Genomic DNA, 25,124 nt, shown 5'->3' with positions numbered 1-25,124 from the left:
ATGCAAATAAATAAATGAAGCAAATTGACAGTAAGAAGGAATATATTTATAGACTCATCTCTCACCTCTTCCAAATGCTAAATAATCTTCCTTTTCAACTTAAAAAATGGAAAATGTGACAAACTTACCAACTTCCCACTTCAGAAGGCTGTTGTCTTCCCTCTCCATTTTTCCAATGACATACCAAATACACGCCATCCAGTGTGCAAGGAGCGCAAACATGGACATGAGCAGAGTCAGGACGATTGTGCTATGTTGGGAATAACGGTCCAACTTCTGCAGGAGACGCAAGAGACGCAACAGCCGTACGGTCTTTAGAAGATGCACGAGAGACACCTGTGGCAGAAGACACAGCAGCACAACTTGGTGCATGGGTTAAATTCATGCCACAACATTAACTTACATCCAATCTGAAAAGTCCTTGAAATTAAGTATAATGATTTCAATACCATGGTCACTTTAATGACTGCATATTGTATCAGGATGTGATAGGATAAGGGAGGCTAGGATACAAGAAAGGATAAGGAAGATAATTTCTTTTAGTAAATAGTTACTTTACTTAATTAGAATTTATCTTGTTCTCTATCTGATTTCATATAATTTTATACATTCTGATACATAACTGAAACACATTATGGTATCAGGATTGTACAGAAGATGTCTCTACCCCCTTACACACATTTTCTTTCAACACTACTTCCCCTTTCCCAAGTAAGGGAGTTGCTTTATAACAATAATTCATATAAATTGAAGTAAAAGCTTGGAAATTGGTAATTGGTAATAAAAATAACTTAGGGTTTGTTTTTTAAAATGGGTAGAACCACCAACCTTGAATAAGTTCTGCTCGCAAGTACTGGTAGTACCTCCTTCATCATCTTGCATCTAACATTATCAGTGGACAGAGAAAACATTTGCCTAAAGCATATACATTCTGAGCTCACTCTCAAACATGCTTAAGGAATTGAAATGATAGCAAACAGTTTTGAGAAATCTCCTAGGTCCTGCCTTTGCATGTGCTACAACAGTAAGGCTTGTAGCTAAGGGGTTAGTTTCCTGACTTCAGGGTCCAACTGAAAAATGTGCACCATTGGTGTCCAACAGAATGGTCAGTATCATTAAGGGGTGCACATAACACACACTCTTTTCAAACCCGCAAAGAACCTCAGAGAGCATTCTAAAATAGAAAAGACAAATAAAACATTAACTCTTATGAAAGTAGAGCTTGATGAATTGCTTGGTCTTGCCTCATTTCTTTTTGGAAACCATAAATAGAGGGGAAGGAGGTGATTTGTATGGCTAGAACTAATTACACTCTTTCCTTTACAAACATAATTATAAACAAGGTCAGCATCTTTTGGAAGTTTACCTTTGTACATAGCCAGAGTCAGGTGACTTCTAATTCCTCCCCCTGCTACCCATCTCCCCTTATCTCTAAGAAAAACACATCTAGAAGGGTACCTGAGACTTAGTAAGTGCTCAATAAATATTTGTTAAATAAGTGAATGGATAAATTATTAAGTTAAGATACAAATATCTCAAGCTCAGCATAGATATAGGTATTCAATAACATTGTATTCAACTATTATCTTGTGAATTATCCTATACACAAATACAATAAAATCGTAAGGGCATTTCAGTTACTTAACAGCTATCTAGCCGTGCTCTTTTATTTCTTTTTGTTTTTCTTCTGAGTCAAATTTTACTTTCTTCTCCATCACAGCCAAGTCTCTTCTATCATTTCTCAAGCTAGTGGCTAGCTAGATGATCACATGCAAAGATTTTTGCAATCTCTACTCTGTCATTTAGAGAACATTTTGAGGATGGAGTTTATTTTATAGGTAGATGAATTTGATAGGTGACAATTTTGTAAGTAAAATGAGACAATTTTGTAAGTAAAATTTTTGTAAGTAAAATTGAGAACAGAAGTCCCAAATAGAGGACACCATCTGCACACATCATACTGATGCGGTTTCCCCATTTTCTCTGACCAGGAAGGGGATATCAGAGGGAAGAATGTGGAGCTGCCCTTACATGAGAGCAAGGGTCATTTGCAAAGATAAGGGACATGAACTTGGGTGACCAGATGAGGCAGCCCTGGTGATTTTGCTGGCACATTTTTTTTTTTTAAATATACTTTCTCCTATCAGAGTCCACATCTTTCTTCTATAAATGTAAATTTTGGCTCTTGATGAATGACAGAAGAAAGAAGCATATTTGACTTAGATTGAAATGTATATGTGACAAAAGGAGAGGATTCTTTTTACTCCTGGATTGCTGTTCTGAATTGGTCACTGATATGGCTGCAAAACCCCCTATCAAGTAGCAGTTTCCCCATTTACCTAGTGGATATGACCACCTCCTGGCTACCAACTAGTGGAGAGATGGTAGGGGGGGTTGCTAACTAACATGAACTGCTGTTTTCCTAGGTGTCAGACACTTAGCAAAGCACTTGACAAAAATATTACGTTTTTAGGCCGCTCAAAAACCATGTAGGAATTTTTCATACCCATTTTAGGCCTATTTTGATGTTAACTTCCCCAAGGAAGTAGCTCAGATGGTAAGTGATAAAACTTGCATTCATACTTTTGCCTTTTCTACTCATCACACTTTCTATGTCTTATTCATAATTTTATCTTGTATAGTGCTTTTCATAGTGACATACATAGTAGATACCAATAAATAAGTGTGTGAACTATACTTAGAACAATTACTATGAGCAATTGTGAGCAGAGCCAAAGCCAAAGCATACAGTACATTTTTCCGTAGCTGTAATACAGTTTTGAATGTCATCTATGGAGATGCACTAACTGGACACATTTTAGATCTGGAAAACAAACACCTTTGGTCATTTATTTATGTATTTTGGTAAGTTTTTGCTGCATAACTCATAAGCTTTCCTCATAACTTATGTTTTCCAGAGAAGGCAATATAATATTTTGAACAAGCTTTTCTGTTCAAATAGAATATTTCATTTTGACTAACTTATTTGAGGGGCATAACACATTTACGTGTCAACTTTTTATTTTTTTTTATTTTATTTTTTATTTTTTTATTTTATTTATTTTTTTTTTGAGACAGAGTCTCACTTTGTTGCCCAGGCTAGAGTGAGTGCCGTGGCGTCAGCCTCGCTCACAGCAACCTCAAACTCCTGGGCTTAAGCGATCCTACTGCCTCAGCCTCCCGAGTGCTGGGACTACAGGCATGCGCCACTATGCCCGGCTAATTTTTCTATATATATATATATATTTTTTTTAGTTGTCCATATAATTTCTTTCTATTTTTAGTAGAGACGGGGTCTCGCTCTTGCTCAGGCTGGTCTCGAACTCCTGACCTTGAGCGATCCACCCGCCTCGGCCTCCCAGAGTGCTAGGATTACAGGCGTGAGCCACCTCGCCTGGCCACGTGTCAACTTTTTAAATGCTCGTATGCTCACTGCTGTGAAAAGCAGAGAAGTATCACCGATAAAAGAGAGATTCCTTTTTCTTTTTCTTTCTTCTTGACATAGATGTGATCTATACCTTGTGTTTTTATAAAGCATTTGTGTCAGATTTCATAAGACAGAATGATGAAAAGAAAGCAGGAGAGTAGTGAAAGTGTACAAGTATTTGAAATTCATAAAAACATGAGAATTAGACTTAAAAAAAATTCCTTATCCATCCATGTTAATTTTGGGCGATGAGGATGTTAATGATATATAAATATATGCTATATCTATCTCTATCATATTTTGAATTATTCTACTTGCTCAGTAGCCAAAGAAAAATGGAACATAGAAAATTATGTTAGTATTTAGTAGCAAAGCAGCAAATTAATTTAAAATTCTATTAAACATCACTTATTTAACACTTCACCAGGAGAATTTGGAAATTTTTTTTAACCTTTTGTGAATTACTTACTTTGGATTTCTTTTCCAGTCTTGCGAAAGCCTTGTTTTAAGTCATTATGCTTTCATTATAGTACATTTATCTACTCAAACTCAATCTTAAAAAGCACTTTAGAAAACCTGGAAAACAATTCAATGTAGCACTGATTGATATACACTAGATTTTTTCCAGGAGCTTTCCTTTCAGTTGAATCATAAACCTTTTAAAGATGTTGACACTCTCAACCTCCCCACTTAAAACGAAAAAAGAAAGAAAAAGAAAGGAAAGATACTATTGTACAGGCAATTAACAAATGCACAAGTCTGTACTAATGAGTCATGATCATAGTTCTATGTTCATTCTGAAGTCAACAATAACTGTATTTGAAACATCTGATTACTTTAATATTGAAAACTATTCCACTAAATTTTTGAGAAAGAATATAATTTTTATGGAGAGTTGTCAGTTGACTAGGATATTTATTTAATTTGAACTAATGTTTAGTAAATTTTTACATGCTAAAATTGGTTACTCTAGTGGAAAATTGCATAATGGTCCACACAAATGGCCTCCCTAAAAGTTTCTCTATAAGGAAGCACTTAATACTTATAAAAATATCAATCATTAAATAGTAAAAATACCTACTACTACAAGTGGGCGTACTTTTTTTCCTGTGAGGAGACATGGGGATGAGAGATTTAGAGCAAGAAAGAGGAGAAGGTAAAAGTATTAATGCAAATTCAAGAGAATTATCAAGTTTTATGTTGGTTGTGTCATTTAGGTTTCTGCCCCATCTAACATGTTTACAAGGATTTTAATAAGTGGTTGAATTCCCTTATTTTAATTTTGGAATTTCTTTCTATCTTGATCAGTCTTTAGTTGGTTTTGCCAATGAATAATGAAATACTCAAGAAATAGAGAGTTAAAGGTCATAAAAGGAGAAAAAAAATGTTCAAAGTCTCCACTAAATTCTTGCGGCAATTATCTGCCTAGGTAATATAAAGTGATGATTAAATTCTTATAGATAGTTTCCTTATTAAAGGATTTGTTTAGTGAATTAATATTTATGAAAATTCAGGCTTTTTGTGTTTCCTAGTTCTGGGTATTTTTTAAATAAGTGGAAACAGGGAATGGAAATTTCAGAAGGAAATAACTTCCTCAACTGGAGAATCTTGACTACGTATCATTGGGCACCTGGGCGTCTTTATTAAAGAAAGCACAAAATCCTGAAACCACATATTGCCACAAACATTTAAAACCTCAACATGTAAAATATAAACCACCTTTAAAGGCCATGTGGAAGGGAGCTCCTTACTCACCACTGTGACGTTGAAAGCATACAGGAGGTCAAAAGGCAGGGCAGCAATTAGGTCGATGATGAACCAGGTTGTCACATAGTGGATGCAAATTGATCTTGCTTCAAAGATAACTTGGCCAGACTTGCTGACATAAGTTGTTCGGAAATTTAAAATAATATCTGCTTGGGAATAAAAGAGTGAGAAAGAAAGGGAAGAGAGGGAGAAGAAAAAGGAAGGAAGGAAAGACAAGAAAAGAAAGAAGAGAGGCAGGCAAGCAGGCAGGGAGGAAGAGAGGAAGAAAATTGTATAAAGTTAGATAAATTTAGGCAAATGGTAACCTAACCTATTTCAGATTGATCATACCCAAAATACTCTTCTTGATAGATACAGTTCAACTCAACAACAGATATTGAGGAAGGGTTAAGAAAGTAATATTTTCTGAGCATTTAATATGTTGCAGACATAGAGCCATGTGTTAAGATAATTACAATAAATAATCATAGCAATAACTATAATAGTCATCACTTAGTGCTCACTGTGTACCAGACATCATTCTAAGAGCTTGGCATAGGTAATTTCACTTAATCTTAAGGACTCTCCTAAAGTAGGCAGCATTACTCCTGTGCTAAAGAGGCAGAAACTGAGTCCCAGGAAGGAAAAATAATTCACTGAAGATCATATTGCCAACAATGGCAGAACAATTTTAAACATATATAATTTGAAGTCTTTTTTCCTTATTTTATGCAAAACTACTTAATTCTGTGTACAGAAGTTTTACCAATCTCTATGTGAATATGGGACTCATCCTTGCCACAAAGGCACTCCTATTATCAAAGTAGAAGCAATTTCTTGTTTAGATTTCTAGGTTAAATTTCCTCATTCTACTTTAATGGAAGCTCTAATCATTTTCAATCTTTCCCTACATCAGTCTTTAAGTATATATTATTGAGCTTTTTACAATATACAAGGTCCTCAAGAGTGCTGGTCAAATGGCAAAGCCATTGTTAAGTGGGCCATCTTAAGCTCACTTCTTCTGTTTATGAATAAACACCTCTGAGACTATCGTTTTAGTTCCTGGCTTAAATATCATTAAAGCATTGGAAAATACTACCTTAATTTGTTTTAAGATTGAGTACACCCAGGCCACAGGGAATTTTAGAATTGGTGCACACATGTAAGGGTGATAATTGTTGAGCATTTTATAGACTGGTGATTCCAAGAAAAAGAGATTTCTCCATGGAACTTTATTTTTGGGGAGTTCCCTTGGTTTAGTTAGTCAAGGATCATAGGAGGCAATGTAGGGAGTAAATGTATTAGTCAATGAGACTAGGAATTCAAGGAGTTATGAAGTCAAGGCTAAGCTCCAAGATACATAATTATCAGATGAACTGGGATACTCTTTACAGCTAGTTTAAATCACTGAAAATAAGTAGAACAGTGTCATAGGATGTTAAGAATTTGTTGATGTGCCAGGTCCAGTGGTGGGCACCTGTAGTCCCAGCCATTTGGAAAGCTGAGGTAGGAGCATCATTTGAGCCCAGGAGTTTGAAGCTATAGTGCACTATGATTATGTCTGCTAATAGCCACTGCATTGCACTACACTCGAGCCTGAGTGGTATAATAAGGCCTTGTCTATAAAACAAACAAACAACAACAACAAAAAGAATTTGTTGATATCATAATGATCATCATGATGACAATGATAAAAATACTCATGATAATGCTCACTTTATATTTGCATAACATTTTTATTTTTCACTTCATTTTTGGAAGGCAGAATTCTAAGATAAATCCTGATAACCCTTGCCCTCATATGATCTCTTCTTCTTGTGAGGGTAAAACCTATGAACATGTTGAAATGTCAATCCATGATTAGGTTATATGATATGGCAAAAGGGAGATTTTTCTGGATAGCCTGACCCAATCGAGCAAGCCCTATAAAAGCAGGGAGTGTTCTCCAACTGGTGGCAAAGAATTGTAAGTCACTGAGACATGCTTCTGGTGGCCCAGGAAAGGGCCACATGGCAGGGAACAGCAGACAGCCTCTAGTTGCTGAGAGCAACCTCTAGCAAGAAAATGAGGATCTTAGTCCTACAACCACAAGAAAATGTATACTTCCCACAGCCTCATGAGCTTCAAAGAGAGGATCCTGAGCTCCAGAAAGCAATACAACTCAGCTGACCCCTTGATTTCAACCTTTTGAATTCCTGAACAGAGAATTCAGCTAAGCCATCCCTGGATTCCTGACCTATGAATACTGGGAGGTAGTGAACAAGTGTTGTTTTGAGCTAAATTTTAGGTCATATACTATGCAGGAATAAAAAACTAACACAACACACATCATTTGATTTTCATTATAGCCTTGTGAGGTAAGATATATAAGAGTTATGACAAAACAGATTACTGCTAGTATAGATAACACATGGGTTCTTAGTATGAGCCCAGTATAGTTCTAAGCCCTGTATAATCATAATCTCATTGACTCCTTACAACAATGCTAAGCGGTAGTCATTTCTATTATCTCCTTTTACAGATGATGAAATTGAGGCATAAATGAGCTCGGGTGACTTTCCCAGGTTCACACAGATGACAAAATTGAAGCACAGTATTAAATTTCTCAGTGAGTTAATGAAAAAAGAAGACTCAAATCCAAGTCTCCTGATTTCCAATTCAGTGCATTGTGTTTTGGTGCCTTAATAGAGACTAGTCTCATCCCAGGACTGAAAGCAAGTTCTGAGTCACCCAAAGAGAAAACAATAGTTCTATAGTCTATTGTGAATGATTTAACTTTCAAAATGGCATTATTAGAAGTCATATTTCTATCAAAAAATCTAGATTATTAATATTGAGGATATGAAAGGACTAGGCTAATGGATAAAGCATTTCCATAGGATGAAAACAATCCCAGGTGATTTCTGGAGTAAAAATGCTACTGTGGCAGAGCAGCAATGCATCACTGAAGCATGGCCAACAAGGAGCATACAGGAGCACAGAGAATGCCATCAGCCTGAGAGGGTAGCGTGTAACTTCTTCATTCTTCCTCTTTAACTTTCTAGGCTTATGCACTTCTGCATTAGCAAAGCAATTTAACAGCTCAGGTTACCAACTTTGAAATAAAGCAGAGACTTTCATTTCATGGTTTCCAAAAGGAAGCTCAGGTAAAGCATTTAGGTTCTCATCTTGAGTGAGAAATCCAGAGTTGTTTAGTAAGCCCTCTAGTGATCTTTGGTCTCCGCAACATAGGCTGAGGTAAGTCCATAAATTCATCATAAAATTGAGGGGACACATTCCTTGTATATTTACTAACTGATCATCAGGTCTGCCATAAATTTCATAGAAAGCCCCCTGCCATCATCCACATACCATCCACATACCATCATGGGCACTCCCATGAATGGAAGAGTGAGCCAAGTAAGTGACACATTGTTGATTGATAGAGCAAACATCTTTAAAGCTGTGTGGTTAACTATGTGGTTGACTAAAGAACAAAATAGAGGTTGAGACTTCTGAATAGAACAAGTATTTTCTTGGATGAGTCATTACAGAATATCAGTTTTGAGAGCTTCTTAAAAAACAATTCTTTATTCAATTGAGTTAATTGGATGAAAAGAAATAGGCTAAATTTAGATATTAAAGAAGTGATTATGACACAAATAGAGATAATAGTAAAAGAATAAATGATTTTTAAAAAATCTACGCATGCAAATTTATTTTTAAAATACTTAAATACTTCTAGGTTTATTTTCAGGGGGAAATACCTAAATATGTATCATATTCTAAGATTTCCAGGACTGTGGTACAATTGTGCAAGGTCTAAGTTTATCCAATCATTTTTGGATAGCTGATTTCAAAATAAAAAACTACTTTTGTCATACACATAAGAATAGACATAGTTCTGGTGTATTAACAAAACATTTTTTAATTAAATTAATTTGTATTTTTCCCATGCCATCTCTTTCAGGTAGACTACTACAAGTTGCATTTTACCAGTGACTCAGAAGATTTCAATAAATTGCTTGAAGTCATTCAGATAGCAACAGAGAGGCAGGATATCTTTTGACACTCAATTCCATTTGCTTTCCATTATCTAAATGATTGCTGAGCTTCTAAATATATTTTAGAGGAAATAACAATAGGTTGATGTAAGGAAATGCATTTCTGATTGTAGTCCTTAGATTCAATTCAGCATCAGCACTGCCCAGGTAAAAGAATATTAAATCAGAGTCAAAGAATTAAATGTAGGGGAATGATCTGTCTTTGATTCTGGAAATACAAGGACTAAACTTTTGTTCAGGGACAACTGAGAACCTATTTGGCTTTCTCTCCAGTGATAAGGGTGTAGGGGTACTGTTCAAAAACCAAGAGAACTCAACATTTGTAAATATTCCCTTAAATAGAAGGGTAGAGATGGGTAGTACAAGTTCTTCTTTGAGGGTGAAGGAAGATAGAATAAAATATGTAAGATTGTGATGAGGAAGAAAAGAGCAATCTAAATCTCATAGCCCTCGTGAGAAAATCAGAGCAACACAGTAGATCTTCATAAACATAGGATGTCGCTGCTCCTCCCCTTGTGTCTGCCTCTCTCTCCCTTTAAGATTTTTGTATTGTTGGCTAATTTTATCAGTGACTTATTCAAATATTATAATAAGAATATGGTCTCCTTGAGACAATCCATAACCCACCTGAAAGGCAGCAATATAGTTTTCATTTTGAGACATTGAGAAAGCATAAGTATAACATAAAGTTGAACAAATGAAAATGTATTCATCAATATATAAATTTTTATAAATCATTTTCCTGTTAATTCCATTTATTATCAATTTGTACAATTGTCCATAAGTACAAAACAAACACAGAATTTGAATTTTAAAAATCCATCACAAATTAACTGAAAAGGATTTGCCACCTAGAAAGCCTAATGTCTGGTTTGCGTATGCATAAATAATCCGTTGTGGTACCTGGTACAGGTATCACATGCAATGAGTTAATGAGCAGGGCAACAGAGAATTACTGGACACATTCAGTGTGGTTTACAGAATTCCCCCCAAATTGACCATAATATACCCACCAAATTGAAGCAGAATATAACTGACTTCTCTGTTGGTTTAGATGACAATTATTTTTTGGAATAATAATTGCCTTGTTGTGTTTCAGTTTTACATAGTATGATTAAAAGAAAGAAAAATAATCAAGAGAAAACTATGTACATATTCTGTTTTCATATTGTTAAGAACTCCAAAAATAAGTGTTTCACTTCTCTCCCACACTAAATGGTTATGTATGTATATTAAAATGCAGGGAGGATAAATCCATTTTTTCTTATTTGATTTCCTCGAGAACGATGCAACTAGAAAGTACAAAAAAGAGGTTAAATTCAAAATGGCATAAATTAGTAGATTTCTTTTCGTTATTAGCAGGCATGCCAGATGGGAAATAATTTTAAAATCATATTGACTTACTCATTAAAAAGTAAATTAAAATATAATGGTGTGCATGAGAGCATATGCACCACATACGAATAATTAATATCTTCATTTAGCCATTTCTTAAAAAATTGATCAATGTAGTACAGCATGGGTGGAGAGGTATTTAACTAAACCAGCTGCCAACTAATATTCTAAAGATACTCCGTCTTTTTTCATTGCTTATGAGGCACTCCTTCGAACACAGTATGATGTTAAGCAAATTTGAGCTAGAAGGTGTGGGAAGAATGAATAGAGAGCTGATTAATGAAGATGCTTGAGGGACTAACAACCTGAAGAATGATTACAATTGATTGCCAGTACTAGTGGATGAGACTTTTATATCACTTGACCTTTACTCATCTTGTCAGCATTTATTCTTCTTGCTTACCTTAAAGTGAAAGATTTACAGAAAAGAAAGAGCAGTAGGCCCAGTAAGAAACAGCATTTAAGAACTTAAGAACTGCATTTAGAAGAAAAAACGAAGCTGAAAAAAGGCAACCAGGTAGATTGAGGGGTGGTTGATGCTGGTAGTGGCTTCTGTTTCGTATCAGTGGGGCCAATGTCATCACGGTGGACTCTTACATGTCTTGCCCATCAGCATCAATTGCATATGGACCCACATAGAAGGCAAGAGACCTAGACATCCTCTATCCTAATGTCATTCCTAAGGCAAGAATCCCACCCACATCCTCCTTGATAAGGACACAGTCAACTAATCACTGGTGCCGTCTGTTTTCTGAGACCACCATGTATTAGGTGGCCACGTCTGTCATTACATAATTCTTACTTCCCTTAAATCACATAACTCCCTTTCCATGGTTCTAGCTTTGTCCTCATCAGCAGCACAGAATACATTGTCCTTTCCCACTCAGAAGTCCTTTCTATAAATACTCAGGATCAGCCATCAAGTTCATCTCTCCTCCCTGGGCTGAACTTAATTTCTTTAACTGTCTGTTACTGATACGGTTGATTTTCCACAATAAGCCTTCTCATCAATTTGTATTTTAAAAAGAAATTTTCAAATCTTTAACACAAAAAAGAAAAGAAAGAGAAAATCACTCTTATAAGGTACTTAGAATTAAATTTACCATCACAGATATAGTCCGGCCAGTGGGGGAGACAGTAGCAAGTATGTTCAATTCCTACTGGCTGTGCTTCCAGAGTTCTTGCTCCTCCATAGCCTTGCCAACACTTGATGTTACCAGACTTTGCAATTTTTGCCAATTGGGTGGGAGTATAATCCCTCTAGTAATGCATTTAGAATTTGTTTTAATATTTCTAGTAATGCAGCCTTATTCAGTTGTTAGGGAGTATTTTTTAAAAAACTTTTCATTACTATTTACTGAAGTGAACTTTTGCCAACCTAAAACCCCAAATGGTGGTGTTTTTCATACGTATTGCTCCCAATAGACTGCTTATATTCTTATTGGAAGAACTAAAGCATAGCTATATCTTTCAGCTTTTCAATAGATTTTTGCACCATAATATATTGCTATTGAGGACGTGTTGTGTTCTTTGCCTTGTGGAGAGCCCTGGCACTCAGGGACGAACAACACATCCAAAAGAAGCATGCCTTTTTTTCTGGTAAATAAGGGTTTTCATATTTTTATTATCTGATGTCATTGCACCTTTAAATGTATAAGTAAGTACCATCTGTGAATTTTCTGGTGGGTCAAAGCAGACAGTGTACTCTCCCAGGGTATCCTTGTTAACCCCAGCCCACTTATAGTTATGACTAATTATTTGTATTATACTGATATTGCTTTCATTTTGTTATACAAGTTTATATAAGTTTACCATATCAAACGACTTTCACATAACATGCTTACTGGTATGCATAATGACTACCTATTTTGGCTCCCTATAAATTATTCACTTTTTCAGTGATGTGTAACTCCAAATTAGATATTGAACTTTGCAATTATTGGATCATTTTTAGTAAAAATAATTAATGATTAAACATAAATATACTGAAAAGCCTTGATTTAAGTATATTGTTACTTAATTATATAAAGTCTTGACATATATTCTGTATATAGGTATAGTTATTAGGTGGTAAAGTTTCCAACTTTAAGTATTATAACAATAGAAAATATAATATTCAGTCATGCAATTTAAAAAATTAATAATTGAGGTCTATTAATTTCATTTGAAGTAAATATTCATTATCCAAGTTACAAAACTTAAAATTAATGAAAAATGCAATAAATAATAAAACAGTGTTAATGTAATTAATGTTTGTTCCAATATGAAATCCCACATATATGCTCATTAGAGAGAAAAATTTTAGACTAGATAACATTTTTAATAGTTACATAGCTCTTTATAAAAAAAATTAGAACTACTACATTCATTTTCATATTTGAGGAAAATAATACCCTTAGTATTTATGATAGTCTTTAGTGCTATTTAGCAAATACTACAGCTCTCTACGACCTGGTATGATTATATTTCCCTACCATCTGAAGAGATTAGGTATGTCCCTGTGATCTGCTTTGGCCAAAATTGTGAGATCAGGAGGAGCCTGGAATATTTCTATGCAAAATTTTGAGAGCTCCCATTTTCTTCTCCCTGCTTTGATGATTATGGAAGCATGTGGGAGGATGGACCTTCTGTCAGCCTGAGTGCCTGAGTGAATACAATAGGTAGAGCCCATGGCTAACCCACAATGAATACACAGCACGAGTGAGACATAGCCTTTGACTTACATTCCACTGAGATGCTGAGGTTGCTTGTTACCACAGCAAACCCCAGCCCATCCCGACTACGAGGTATTTCTAAAAGGCCATAGAGCAGAGTGGCTAACAGTGTAGAATATGGAGTCCAACTTTGTGGATTGTGGACAACTGGGCAGATATTGTCATTGTTATCACTACTACTACTGTTACTACTACTACTACTTCACAGGCTTCAAAACTGAGAAACATGGTCAATGAATGACTTATCTAAATTGCATAGCATATTAATACTATTATTAATTTACAGACCTGATTCATATATCCTAATGGTGCTAAAGTGACAATAAAATAATAAGAATAGCTAACATTTATTATTTTTTTATTTTGTGACAGGGATTGTTTTAAGTGCTTTATATGTGCTAGCTATTTTGATTCTCATGTAGTCACTATAAAGTAGGTAGTATGTTCATTTAATGATACATTACAAACTTAGATAATTAACTTGCCAAAGGTTACCCAACTAGGAAGTAGCAGAGATGAAATTTATACTTTAAGAGTTTGTCTGTATGCTGTACACACACACACACACACACACACACACATATACACACACACACGTGTATATATATCTTTCTTTGTACAGTTATGTTATTTCCAGTCATTCTATGAGTCCAATTACTGGGTCATCAAGTATGTTTGTATTCTACTTTAGTAGACACTGCCAAACAGTGTCTGTATAGAGAGACTGTATTAATTCACATTCCTACATACAGTGTATAAAATTTCAGGTTCCTCCATATCTTCCCCCAATCCTCAGTAATTTCTGTTTTTTAATTATCTTTTTCTAATTTTAGCCATTCTAGTGGTGGTGAACTTATTTTCATTTTCCTTATGATTAATGATGTTGAGCACATACTAATTGCACTTTTATATATCCTCTTGTATGAAGTGTTGATGCAGAACTTTTGTTTAATAAAAATCTCCCCCACCTTTTTTTCTGATTTGTAGGAGTTATGATATATTCTGGATAAGAATTTTGTCCTGTTTAGGTAATTTATGACTACCCCCAAATCATTAAGATATTCTATTATGATGTCTTCTGACAGTTTTATTTTTTAACTTTTACGTTTTATCTATAATCCATCTGCAATTGATTTTGTATATGGTGCGATGCAATAGTCAAGATTTATATTTTCTAGATGAATAGCCAATTGATCCATCACCATTTTTGAAAACATCATTTCCCCAAAGCATTGTAGTGGCACTTTTGTCATAAATCAGGTTATCATGTATGTGTCATCTGTTTATGGTATCTATATTTTATTCCAATGGTCTACTTGACAGATACTAGCTTTTCCACTTTTCCAGCCCAGTCAGAAGCAGATGTATTGCAACCATTTTAAGGACTCTCAAGAGCATTTAAAATATGAGTAATATATTTGACTTTTAAAGCAAAATTTAGATATGATTTAGTCATAAATATAAAGTGTTATATTAAAAATGAAATAGAATAAAATATTCAGTATTTGAAATAATGGAACCATGCTTGATTAAGAGAAAAATAGATTCTCACTTAAGCACATTATGATTTCATAGTTATTTTTGTGAATGCCATCAGTAGAAATTGCTCATATTTTTATTATGCTACAGTTACATTTCTACTTGTGGTTTCAATAACTCAGTCTATTTTTAGTCATTGTGAACAGTAAAAATCACAAAAAGATCAATAATATCAAGCCACAGTCATTTGATTTCGGTAATGTATGAACAGAACCAAGCAATAGTGCCAGAGTTGGGGTACAAAGTGGTTCTTTGCTCTAGTGCTATAATCCAAGTCATTGAAACCAAAAGGCAATTTGGGAAGCAAAATAGTGCCTATGTTTTATTAATTCTTCCTTAGGGTTGTTTGAGTAAAGGGAGCAGCTTAATGACGTCAAGTCAATATCACTAGGCATTTAAGAACCAAGAATTTCATTGTGGTAGCTGGATTACCAAAGCCAAGAAGGGAAATAACAAGACAAGCAAAATTCAGATAGCCACATGTGGAACTCAACAAAAAAGAGCAAGACTTGAGTGGGCCAGGAGGAATTCCAGAACTAGTTAGAACCAAGTTATACCTGGGTTGTAGTCACACTTAGGGTGAAAGATGTGTTTCAGGAGGTTAAGTCTATGGATTGGAAATGTACAGTAGAGCCTCAAAAGAAATGTGAAGTTGCCAGTTATTTTTTTTTGTTCATATTTCACATTTAAGTTTTTACAAAGTTTATTCTCATTGTATATTATTTCTGGACAGAAGGAAAGAAACTGTCCCTGTATCTATTTATATAAATAAAATATGATATCTAGAGCTTCTCAGTGATACTCCAGAGAGGACAAAACATAACTCTCAAAATCTACCAACCCTGTATGTTTCTCTGCTTATTATTAATAGGGTACAGGTTGTTTATGTAAAGACTAATAACCAAAACTTTACATAAACACAGCTATTTGTTAAAAATGATGTACTCAAGTACTCAGGAAAGGTCTTATCCTCAAATTAATCTTTTATTACACCAAGATCGTTTTACTGCTTTTTTTCCCCAAGCAATATAGATGAAACCACATTGTCTTTATCATGGCTAGAGTTAGAAGGTACCACAAAATTCAGTATACTCAGGACTGAACACTGCCACAAACCGTACAACTGAAGTTTTATTCTGAGAAGTTATTTCTGAGCCATAACTTCAATAAAATTGAGTAATGCAAATGTGGCATTTGGCTGTCACTAGTATGTTGCTTGACTTGGGGTGATTTTGATGTATTCTATTACTCAAGCTAATGCTGTTTGTTTATTTAGCATTTGAATGGTCATCAATACAGATGCTATTCTGAATATATATTTAAATACAAGCAAGACTATTTCCCTTGCCATTCAAGAGATTTGAACATAACTGGTTCTTAACTTGCTTTAGAATTGTTATTGGCCATGTACTCTGTATATATTTCAATTGTAACCAGATATATTCAATGTTTTCATATGTATGGTCAATTCAAATTTTCAATCTGTTAAGAAAATACATTCTTGGTGATAAGTAAGAATTCATTTGTATTATCTTAATAAAGTTGTTCGAACAGGGGCTGATCTGACCAAATACTACCCTTCAAAGCTGTTCACTGTTTTTCCTATTTTCTTTTATCTGATACCTTTAATGAGCATATAAATTACTTGCGTTTGTTTACCTATAGGCCTCACCACTTGGGAAGAACCAGCTTGGTATCTTGTAATACATTTAAAACATGCAACAGCCAAACTCCTAATGACTGTGGAGAAATAGCATGTTTATTTATTTTGCAGGTAGATGATTTTCATTTTATGTTGATACTAGGTTCTGAAGCCCATGAGTAGAGAGTAATTCATGTAGAGTCAAACTTACACCAAGAAGAACTTGAATCACCATAAAGTATATCATTACAACATATCATCTTCATTAAATCCAATGTATCACATTTTACTTTAGCATTAAAATAGATTGTGGCATCTTCAGTTAAATACTGTGGCTTATATCCAGTGGCCGTGTCATTATGTTCCTTAAAATACTAAAATCACATTCAAATCAACAACATTCCCACTCCACGGGAGAAGCAAAGGAACCGAGAGCAACTGAGGGCATTGCAGAATGTGATCCCTTATCTCTTATCTTACCCCATATTTTTTTTGAGTCAAATGATAGGGAAAATTGCCTCTAAGATTTAAAATAGTCCTTTGTTTTCCTTCTCTATCTTTCTGTTCAATCCAAAAGCCCTGTAATGCAAGTTTATATATAAAGAGAAATATAGTGGCAAAAACCAGCTGTCCCCCAAAATTTCATGTTATCCTTGCTCCAGAGTAACAGGATTGTAGCTGGGATGACACTTCCCAGCCACTTCTGCAACTAGTATGGTCACATGACTAGGCTGTTGCAATGAAAGTGATATGTGGAAATTTTATGGTTTGCCATAAAATTGTGCATGTTTGCTTTTTCATGTGCTTTTGCTTTTCTGTTTCTGCTGGCTGGAATGAAAACAAATGAAGTGACCATAGAAGCCACCCATGAAAGACAGTAGAACCACTGTCAGTCTAAGTCCTTAAAGAGACTGTAAGAGAGTTTTGTAGAACCCCCTCCCCCCCACACACACACTCTTCTCCTTACTAGTCTTCAATATACTCCCCCAAACACTAGGTGACAGAGAAATAAATTTTTATTTCTTTGTAAACCACTGAATTCTTATTGCAGCTCTTGTTAAAACAGCTTATTACCACTAACTCATACACAAAGCAAACCCACTGCCCTCTTCCTTTCATTAACTTAGCATTTGAACAGTTCCCAGTTCCAGGAGAATAGTGTTTTGGTGATTGATCTTGGTATTCCAATCAAAATGTTACTTTTTGTCATTACGGACAAGGGACTCACTGCGTTCTCCAGCTTCTACCAAGGATGGCAGTACTCATAAGTAGCAGTTTTTCTTTTTCAGTCCCTAGTCAAATATTGATCAACATCCTCTCAATATGCACCATTCTTGCAGCTGCTCCAGGGCACTGAGCCTCCTGGTGTTGCTTGTTAAAGCTAAGGCATTAATACTATCCACAGAGTTCACCCCTGTATATACTTGCCAGGTTCAGCAAATAAAATATAGAACAGCCAGGTGACTTTGAATTTCAAAGAACAGATAATTCTTTATCATTAAATATATCTCAGAAAAAGGAAACATCCTTTTATTACTACAACCATCCTTGGATTCTTAAGTCTCTCAGGAACCAAATACCAGGAACATGTGGTGTGTTTGTGCTCAATCCTGCTTCTAAGAGTATGATCTTTATCCAATGGCCTTATTCGTGGAAGGTGGAAGGTCACTTGAAACATTCCACTCCAGCAATAAATTTCCTATGGCCTGTAAGCCTAGGTGTAGATAGAATTATGAATGGGTGAATAACCACAAACACAGCTTCTTTCTCGTTGCTGCCTTGGCATGCTTCTCCTCATTCCCAGTGCTCAGCACTCATGGTCTCTTATGCTTACTTTCCTATCAATTTTTCTTCTCTGATCATACCTTCACATTCAATGACTCTGTCTATTTCAAAATACACCACAAATGTCTTCCTGGATGTGGAACAAGGCTTCCACTGCTCTTTTATTATTTGCTAATAGGTTTCCATGCTTAGATAAATTTCCCTAATAGTTGTATAAACTTCTTGAACACATGGAGAATGCCTTCAATTTTTTCAGTACCCTTTCATCATCCAAAGCATGGTATTAGATTTACATTAGGCATGATATAATTAAATTAAATTATTTAGTAAGAATTAATTCTTACTAGTTAACTGGTAAGAAAGATTTGTAATTGCCTGGTGACCAGTATTTCTAGCTGAGTTGAGGCTGTAGCATCTACACATTCCCCTGCATGTCCATAAATATCTCTTTTTGGGTTGTCATCAGAGAAGGATAGCATTTTAACATGTAGTATTTAGATTTGCTGAGCCTATCCCATGATCACTCTAGTGTGCTGTTTGGGGGGCCTTGATAAGCTCTTGTGTTTGGGCTGGGCACTAATACCTGAAAGATTTCCCAAGCTACCTGCCATCTGCTTAATGGTACATGACTTATTAAGAATTAGCAACTACCTAAATAGCCAAAGCAATCCTGAGCAAAATAGAACAAAGCTGGAGACATCACATAACCTAACTACAAAATATATTACAAGGCTATAGTAAATAAAACAGCATGGTATTGGTATAAAAACAGACACATAGACTGGTGGAGAACAATAGAAAATCCAGAAACAAATCCATGTATTTGCAGCCAATTGATTTTTGACAATGGCACCAAGAACATACATTGGGAAAAGGACAGTCTCTTCAATAAATGGTGCTGGAAAAATTATGCATCCACATGCAGAAAAATGAAACTAGATCCCTACCCTATATTAACAACTTAAATGTAAGACTCAAAATTATGAAACTGCTAGAAGAAAATATAGGGAAAACACTTCAGGACATTGATCTAGGCAAAGAATTTTTGCTAAGACCTCAAAAGCACAGACAAAAAAAATAAAAATAGACAAATGGGATTATATTAAACAAAAAAGCTTCTTCACAGCAAAGAAAACAGCAGAGTGAAGAGACTACCTGTTGAATCTGAGAAAATATTTGTAAACTACTCATCTGACAAGGGACTAATATCCAGAATACAAAAAGAACTCAAACAACTCAACAATAACAGCAACATAAAACAAATAATCCTACCAAAAAAATGGGCAAAGGACATGAATAGACATTTCTCAAAAGAAGACTTAGAAATATCTGGCAGGTACATGAAAAAAAATGCTCAATATCATTAATCATCAGGTAAATGCAAATCAAAACCAATATCATCTTACCCCAGTTAGAATGGCTATTAATAGAAAGACAAAAAATAACAGATGCTGGTGAGGATGCCAGAAAAGGGAACTCTCATACACTGTTGGTGGGAATGTAAATTATTACAACCACTATGGAAAACAGAATGGAGATTTCTCAAAAAATTAGAAATAGAACTACCATAAGATCCAGTGATCCCACTACTGATTATTTATCCAAAGGAAAGGAAATCAGTATATCAAAGGGTTACTTGCACTTGTATATTTATCACAACACTATTCACAACAGCAAAGGTTTGGAATCAATCTAAATGTCTATCAACAAATGAATGGATAAAGAAAATGTGGTATACTGTCTAGGGGATGGACACGTTTGAAGCTCTGACTCAGGGGGGTAGGGGGGCAAGGGCAATATACGTAACCTAAACTTTTGTACCCACACAATATGCTGAAATAATAAAAAAAGAAAATGTTGTATATATATACAATAGAATACTATTCAGCCACGAAAAAGAAATACTGCCATTTGCAGCAACATGGATGGAGCTGGAGGTCATTATATTAAGTGAAATAAGCCTGGCACAGAAAGACAAATATAGTATGCTCTATCTTATATGTAGGAGCTAAAAAAAAAAAGCAGATCTCATGGAGGAAGAGAATAGAATGATAGATACCAGAGACTGGGAAGGGTATGTGGTTGGGAGGGAGGATAAAGGCATGTTGGTCAATGGGCACAAAAATACATTTAAATAGAAGAAATAAGTTCTAATGTTCAATAGCAGAGTAGGGTGACTATAGTTAGCAACAATATATTGCCTCTTCCAAAGTAGCTAGAAGAGAGGACTTGAAATGTTCCCAACACATAGAAATGATAACTACTTAAGGTGATGTATATCCCAAATACCCTGACTCGATCACTACACATTCTATGCATGAAACAAATACTCACATGTACCCCATAAATATGTAAAATATGTGTATCAGTAAAAATATGTACAAATTTTAAAAACAAAAGGTAAATTTAAGCAAAAAAGAAAGAATTAATAACTTTAAAGTAGATAGTACTATTTAAAAATAAAGAACTGTCACCTATTAGGACACATGAAACAACAAACATACAGGCCTACCTTTGGAAATAAGGCTGCTGTTCAAATCAATGAGCTACATTTCATGTTTTGTTTATTTGAAATATGCTATTCAGTAAACACTTGTTCAGTGCCCACTATGGGTCAGATGCTGTATTAGTTGGTAGAACTAAAGCAACAAATACATTGTCCAGTCCATGTCATCCAGGAGCTCAGAGTTTATTTATGGTATGTGGGGTGGGGGCTGGGGAGTTGGAGGAAGAAGTAGACATTTCTGATAAGGGGTTAAAGAGTGGAGGAAGAAAACCACTAAAATAGTGCATGACTGAAACCTAACCAAGACTCACGAGGATAAGGGTAAGGAGGGTTAAAGAAGATTTTGTGGAAGAGTTCACAGATGATACTTCAAGGATAAGGAGAATTTAATTGAGTAAAGAGGAACTAAGGAGATGTCTTACCATTTTTTTTCTGGGAGCAGAAAATACAAAGGATATGCAAGGAGGTGAAACGAATGACAAGTTGAAGAACTGCAAGTGGTCCAGTTTGGCTGGAGCTACAGGAAGGAGGAGCAAGTGGTGACAGATAAAAGGGCAGAGATAAGCAGTCCAGACCACAAAGGGCCTTCTATATTGTGTTAAGGAATTGCCATGTCCACTCACCTGGGTGACATCATATTGGTCCTCAACAAATATTTAATGAATTGAACAATACATAAAGAATTACATCTGGGCCCAGGTGGACATAATGTTTTCTATCATCTAAAAATATTTAAATAACTTCTTAATATATATTTGTTTTTATTTTTATTACTTATGTATTAAATTATCTTAAAACTATAAGGGTGACGGGAAGAGGAGGTTATTCTGATGGCAAATGCTAACTCTATGGATTGAAATGGGAAATATAAACCATATGAATAATGCCGTTTTTACTTTGAGAGTAAGATTTTTTTTTTTTACACTTCAAACAAACATACTTGAAAAAATGGGAAGAGAGAATGACATAGCAAAGTTCATGTTTGGTAGGAGGCAAATAGGAAAAAAATCCTGTTAGTGTGCTACAATAAGTTTCTAAATCAAGAATCCACTTCTGGGTTTCTAAATTTAGTAACATTCCATTCTTAATGTCTCTGCTGTGTTCAAAAAAAGCACCATTGTTTCATATTTTATGAGCACCTGCTCCTTGCCATAGTCTATTTACAGTAATATGTAAGTCACAGGGCAGCATCATTCCTGGACATGTGCTAAGACAATTTTCCTCCATATTTGCCATCTCACAAATGTTTCAGATTTAAACATTCAGGAACATTGTGAAATAAGTTTTGTATTTAGACAATTACAACTCCATTTTGCCTACAGCATTAAACCTAAGGAAAAAATAAGAATGAATTACCATAATGCAATATTGACGATATTATTTTATCTGAATTACTCTATTAAATGACTTTTTAGTATTATAAAAAAATTCAAAAAACATAATGCTGGCTCACGCCTGTAATCCTAGCACTCTGGGAGGCCGAGATGGGCAGATCGTTTGAGGTCAGGAGTTCGAGACCAGCCTGAGCAAGAGTGAGACCCCGTCTCTACTAAAAATAGAAAGAAATTATATGGACAACTAAAATATATATATACAAAAAATTAGCCAGGCATGGTGGCACATGCCTGTAGTCCCAGCTACTCGGGAGGCTGAGGCAGGAGGATCTCTTAAGCCCAGGAGTTTGAGGTTGCTGTGAGCTAGACTGACGCCACGGCACTCACTCTAGCCCGGGCAACAGAGTGAGACTCTGTCTCAAAAAAAAAAAAAAAAAAAAAACCATAATGCACCCTAAAACTTTTCACAGTGGCTATTACTATAAAATATTAGCATGAACAAATTGCATTTCAGCTAGAATTTATTGACCAGTAAAATGCCCTAAGGATGTGATTTAAAAAAAATTGAAAATGTGTTAAATAAGCTGTATATATTAACATTCTTTGGCTCAATAATTCCATTCCTTCTTAAAACAGTTGTAAATGTTAGGAGTAGGGTCTTTTGTACTTGTTCCCTGTGGTTGGAATGTTCATCAAGACATGTAGTTATTTCCTCACTTCCCTTCTGTCTTTATTTAAATATCATATTCTCAATTACACTTTTCCTTGACCACTTTATCTAAAATTGCAGCCCATTCTTTGCTCCTTCTCTGCTTATTTTTCTATATGCAACTCACCACTATCTAGCATGCTATATATTTAACTTACTTTTTGTCTCTTGTTAGGATATAAATCCTATAAAGACAAGAATCTGTGTCTATTTGCCTCACTGCCCTATCTCCAGCATCTAGAATAGAGCGTGTTAAATAATAGGCACTTGGTATATATTTGTTTAGTTAGTGAATAAATACATTTTTCTTAGAGATGTTCACTACAATTTTATATCAGTGGCAAAACAAATCAAAATCATCTTAAATGTATAACAGTTAAGACATAGTTAAATAAACAGAATAGTTTACTTACATGATGGCATATTTTGCAACTACTAAATACGTTTATAAATATTTATAAAACAGAGAAAGACATTAAAATGTCATTTTAAAAAGTTCTCAAAATTTTCATAGACTATAAACACAACTACATTAAAATAAGTAGAGAAAACAACAAACAGAAAGATGTAACATGGAAGCAGAAGTTGTTTTGGGATGGTTGTGATTGAGGGCCATTTATTTTTCTCCACTGTTTCTATTTTAAAGTTTACATGTTATAATTAGTATAGCTATGCACAAAAGAAAAATCTAACGAATAAAAAGAAAATACCTTAACAATGTAATTTGTAGGTTTGTTGAGTACATTGCTCTTGAGTATGATTTTGTTCACAAGAAAGAACGGTGGTAATTGTTAAAATTCAATATAATGCACTCAATTATTTAATATTACAAATATATTATCTAGGAATGTAGACACTTAACGTTCTGATAGATGGATTATAGATAGCTATGTGAGACAAAGGTCAAATCTGAGCTATGACTATGAATGTCATCTTGAGTTATTGTTAGTGAGAGACCCTATTACTCAATCCAAGATTAGTGTGAATAGCTAACGGAAATAACTGGCAAGAGTCTCCTCAATGTGCTTAAGGCTTTGGATTGTCCAATTTTAGGGGAGGAAAAAGAATGAATTTGAAGGAGGGAGGCAGGAAGGAAGGAAAGGAGGGACCTAAACACTAAGAGATAAATGGATGTTAACTAATCAAAACTTCTAACTGGTATACCTGGGTATACCGGGATATCTGAGCAATTCAGAGGTAAGATTCAGTTAGTTTTCTCATCACCATGAAATATCGACTTTATTTATTGTTAGAAATTTTTCTCTCCAATATCCAAGTCTGTATTTTTAATTTTAGTCATTTTACTAAGGGGGAGAATCACGTATTTTTGCACCTTTCAGGAAAATGACTATGCTAGACATTGAAATTTGCTTATGCAATGAAATAATAATAAAATGTCTATACTCTTTCAGGTCCCACTGAGATTGATATATTTTACCCTGATAGAAAAATACACCCAAGAATCCTGAGAGAATTAAAGTACCTCTTCTGGAGCTACTAGTGTAATGAACATTGATATGAATGGAGTTGAATGGTATAAGAACACTCCCCTCAGTTCCATGTTAAATAGAACTGAAATCATAAAGATTGTGCACAGTGAAGAGGGTACTTGAGGAAAATTTTATAAAACAAATGTGTATCTATAAATGCTACTAAATATTGAACTCAGATCCAGCGAAAGTATGAAACTGTTGAAGAGATAAGTCTTAGTTACTCTAACACTGGTAATTGAGCCTTCAGCTAATGACTTCCTTCTAGATTGTGTTCCTGAAAGGCCCACTTGTGCCTCTCAGGTGTCATTATAGCTGGGCAGGAAAAAAGGAGGAGGAGCTGAAATGCTGATCAACTCATTTCCTTATTCACAGAAGTGCCAGTGTAAGAGTGGATGGGAGAAGACACTGGAACGATTGCCTCTGATGTTTTTTGGTGTCATTCAATGCATGCCAGTCCCTAGAGCACTGCAGATAAAGGATGTTTGACTTAGGTAGCTGTAAGACGATGGTATTTAAGAGAGTTTGTCTTGGCTTTTCAAAAAGGATGCTGAGCCAAATCCGAATAAGTATCTGAAAAAGCCCCAGATCCTTTAAGTAGTAAATGAATCCCCAGGCACTGTGTTCCTGAAAGCTATGAGATGTAGAATGTTCTGGTGTACCTTAGTCCTAAAATTAGCTAGATTACTCAGTATGTATCAAGGAATGCTGATTTTCTGAAAATAGTGGATATTAAACAAACCAAGGCAATAGAGGCTTCATGACATTGAAGAGGTTCAGAACATACCACCTCA

General features: G+C 35.0%; 1 protein-coding gene across 1 annotated transcript in view; it reads right to left on the bottom strand.

The window, feature by feature from the left end:
* Positions 1-25,124, bottom strand: part of KCNH8 (potassium voltage-gated channel subfamily H member 8) — a 363,798-nt gene that overhangs the window by 116,424 nt on the left and 222,250 nt on the right. Inside the window, exons 6-7 of the mRNA XM_069473285.1 lie at positions 5,183-5,340; positions 129-336 (exon numbers count right to left, since the gene is read on the bottom strand). Coding sequence (XP_069329386.1) covers positions 129-336; positions 5,183-5,340 — 366 coding nt within the window. The remainder of the gene's footprint in view (positions 1-128; positions 337-5,182; positions 5,341-25,124) is intronic.

The sequence above is a fragment of the Eulemur rufifrons genome, chromosome 7, assembly GCF_041146395.1.
Source record: "Eulemur rufifrons isolate Redbay chromosome 7, OSU_ERuf_1, whole genome shotgun sequence".
NCBI lineage: Eukaryota > Metazoa > Chordata > Mammalia > Primates > Lemuridae > Eulemur > Eulemur rufifrons.
Note: the sequence above shows the minus strand (reverse complement) of the source record. Positions and strands in the feature narration are given on the sequence as shown.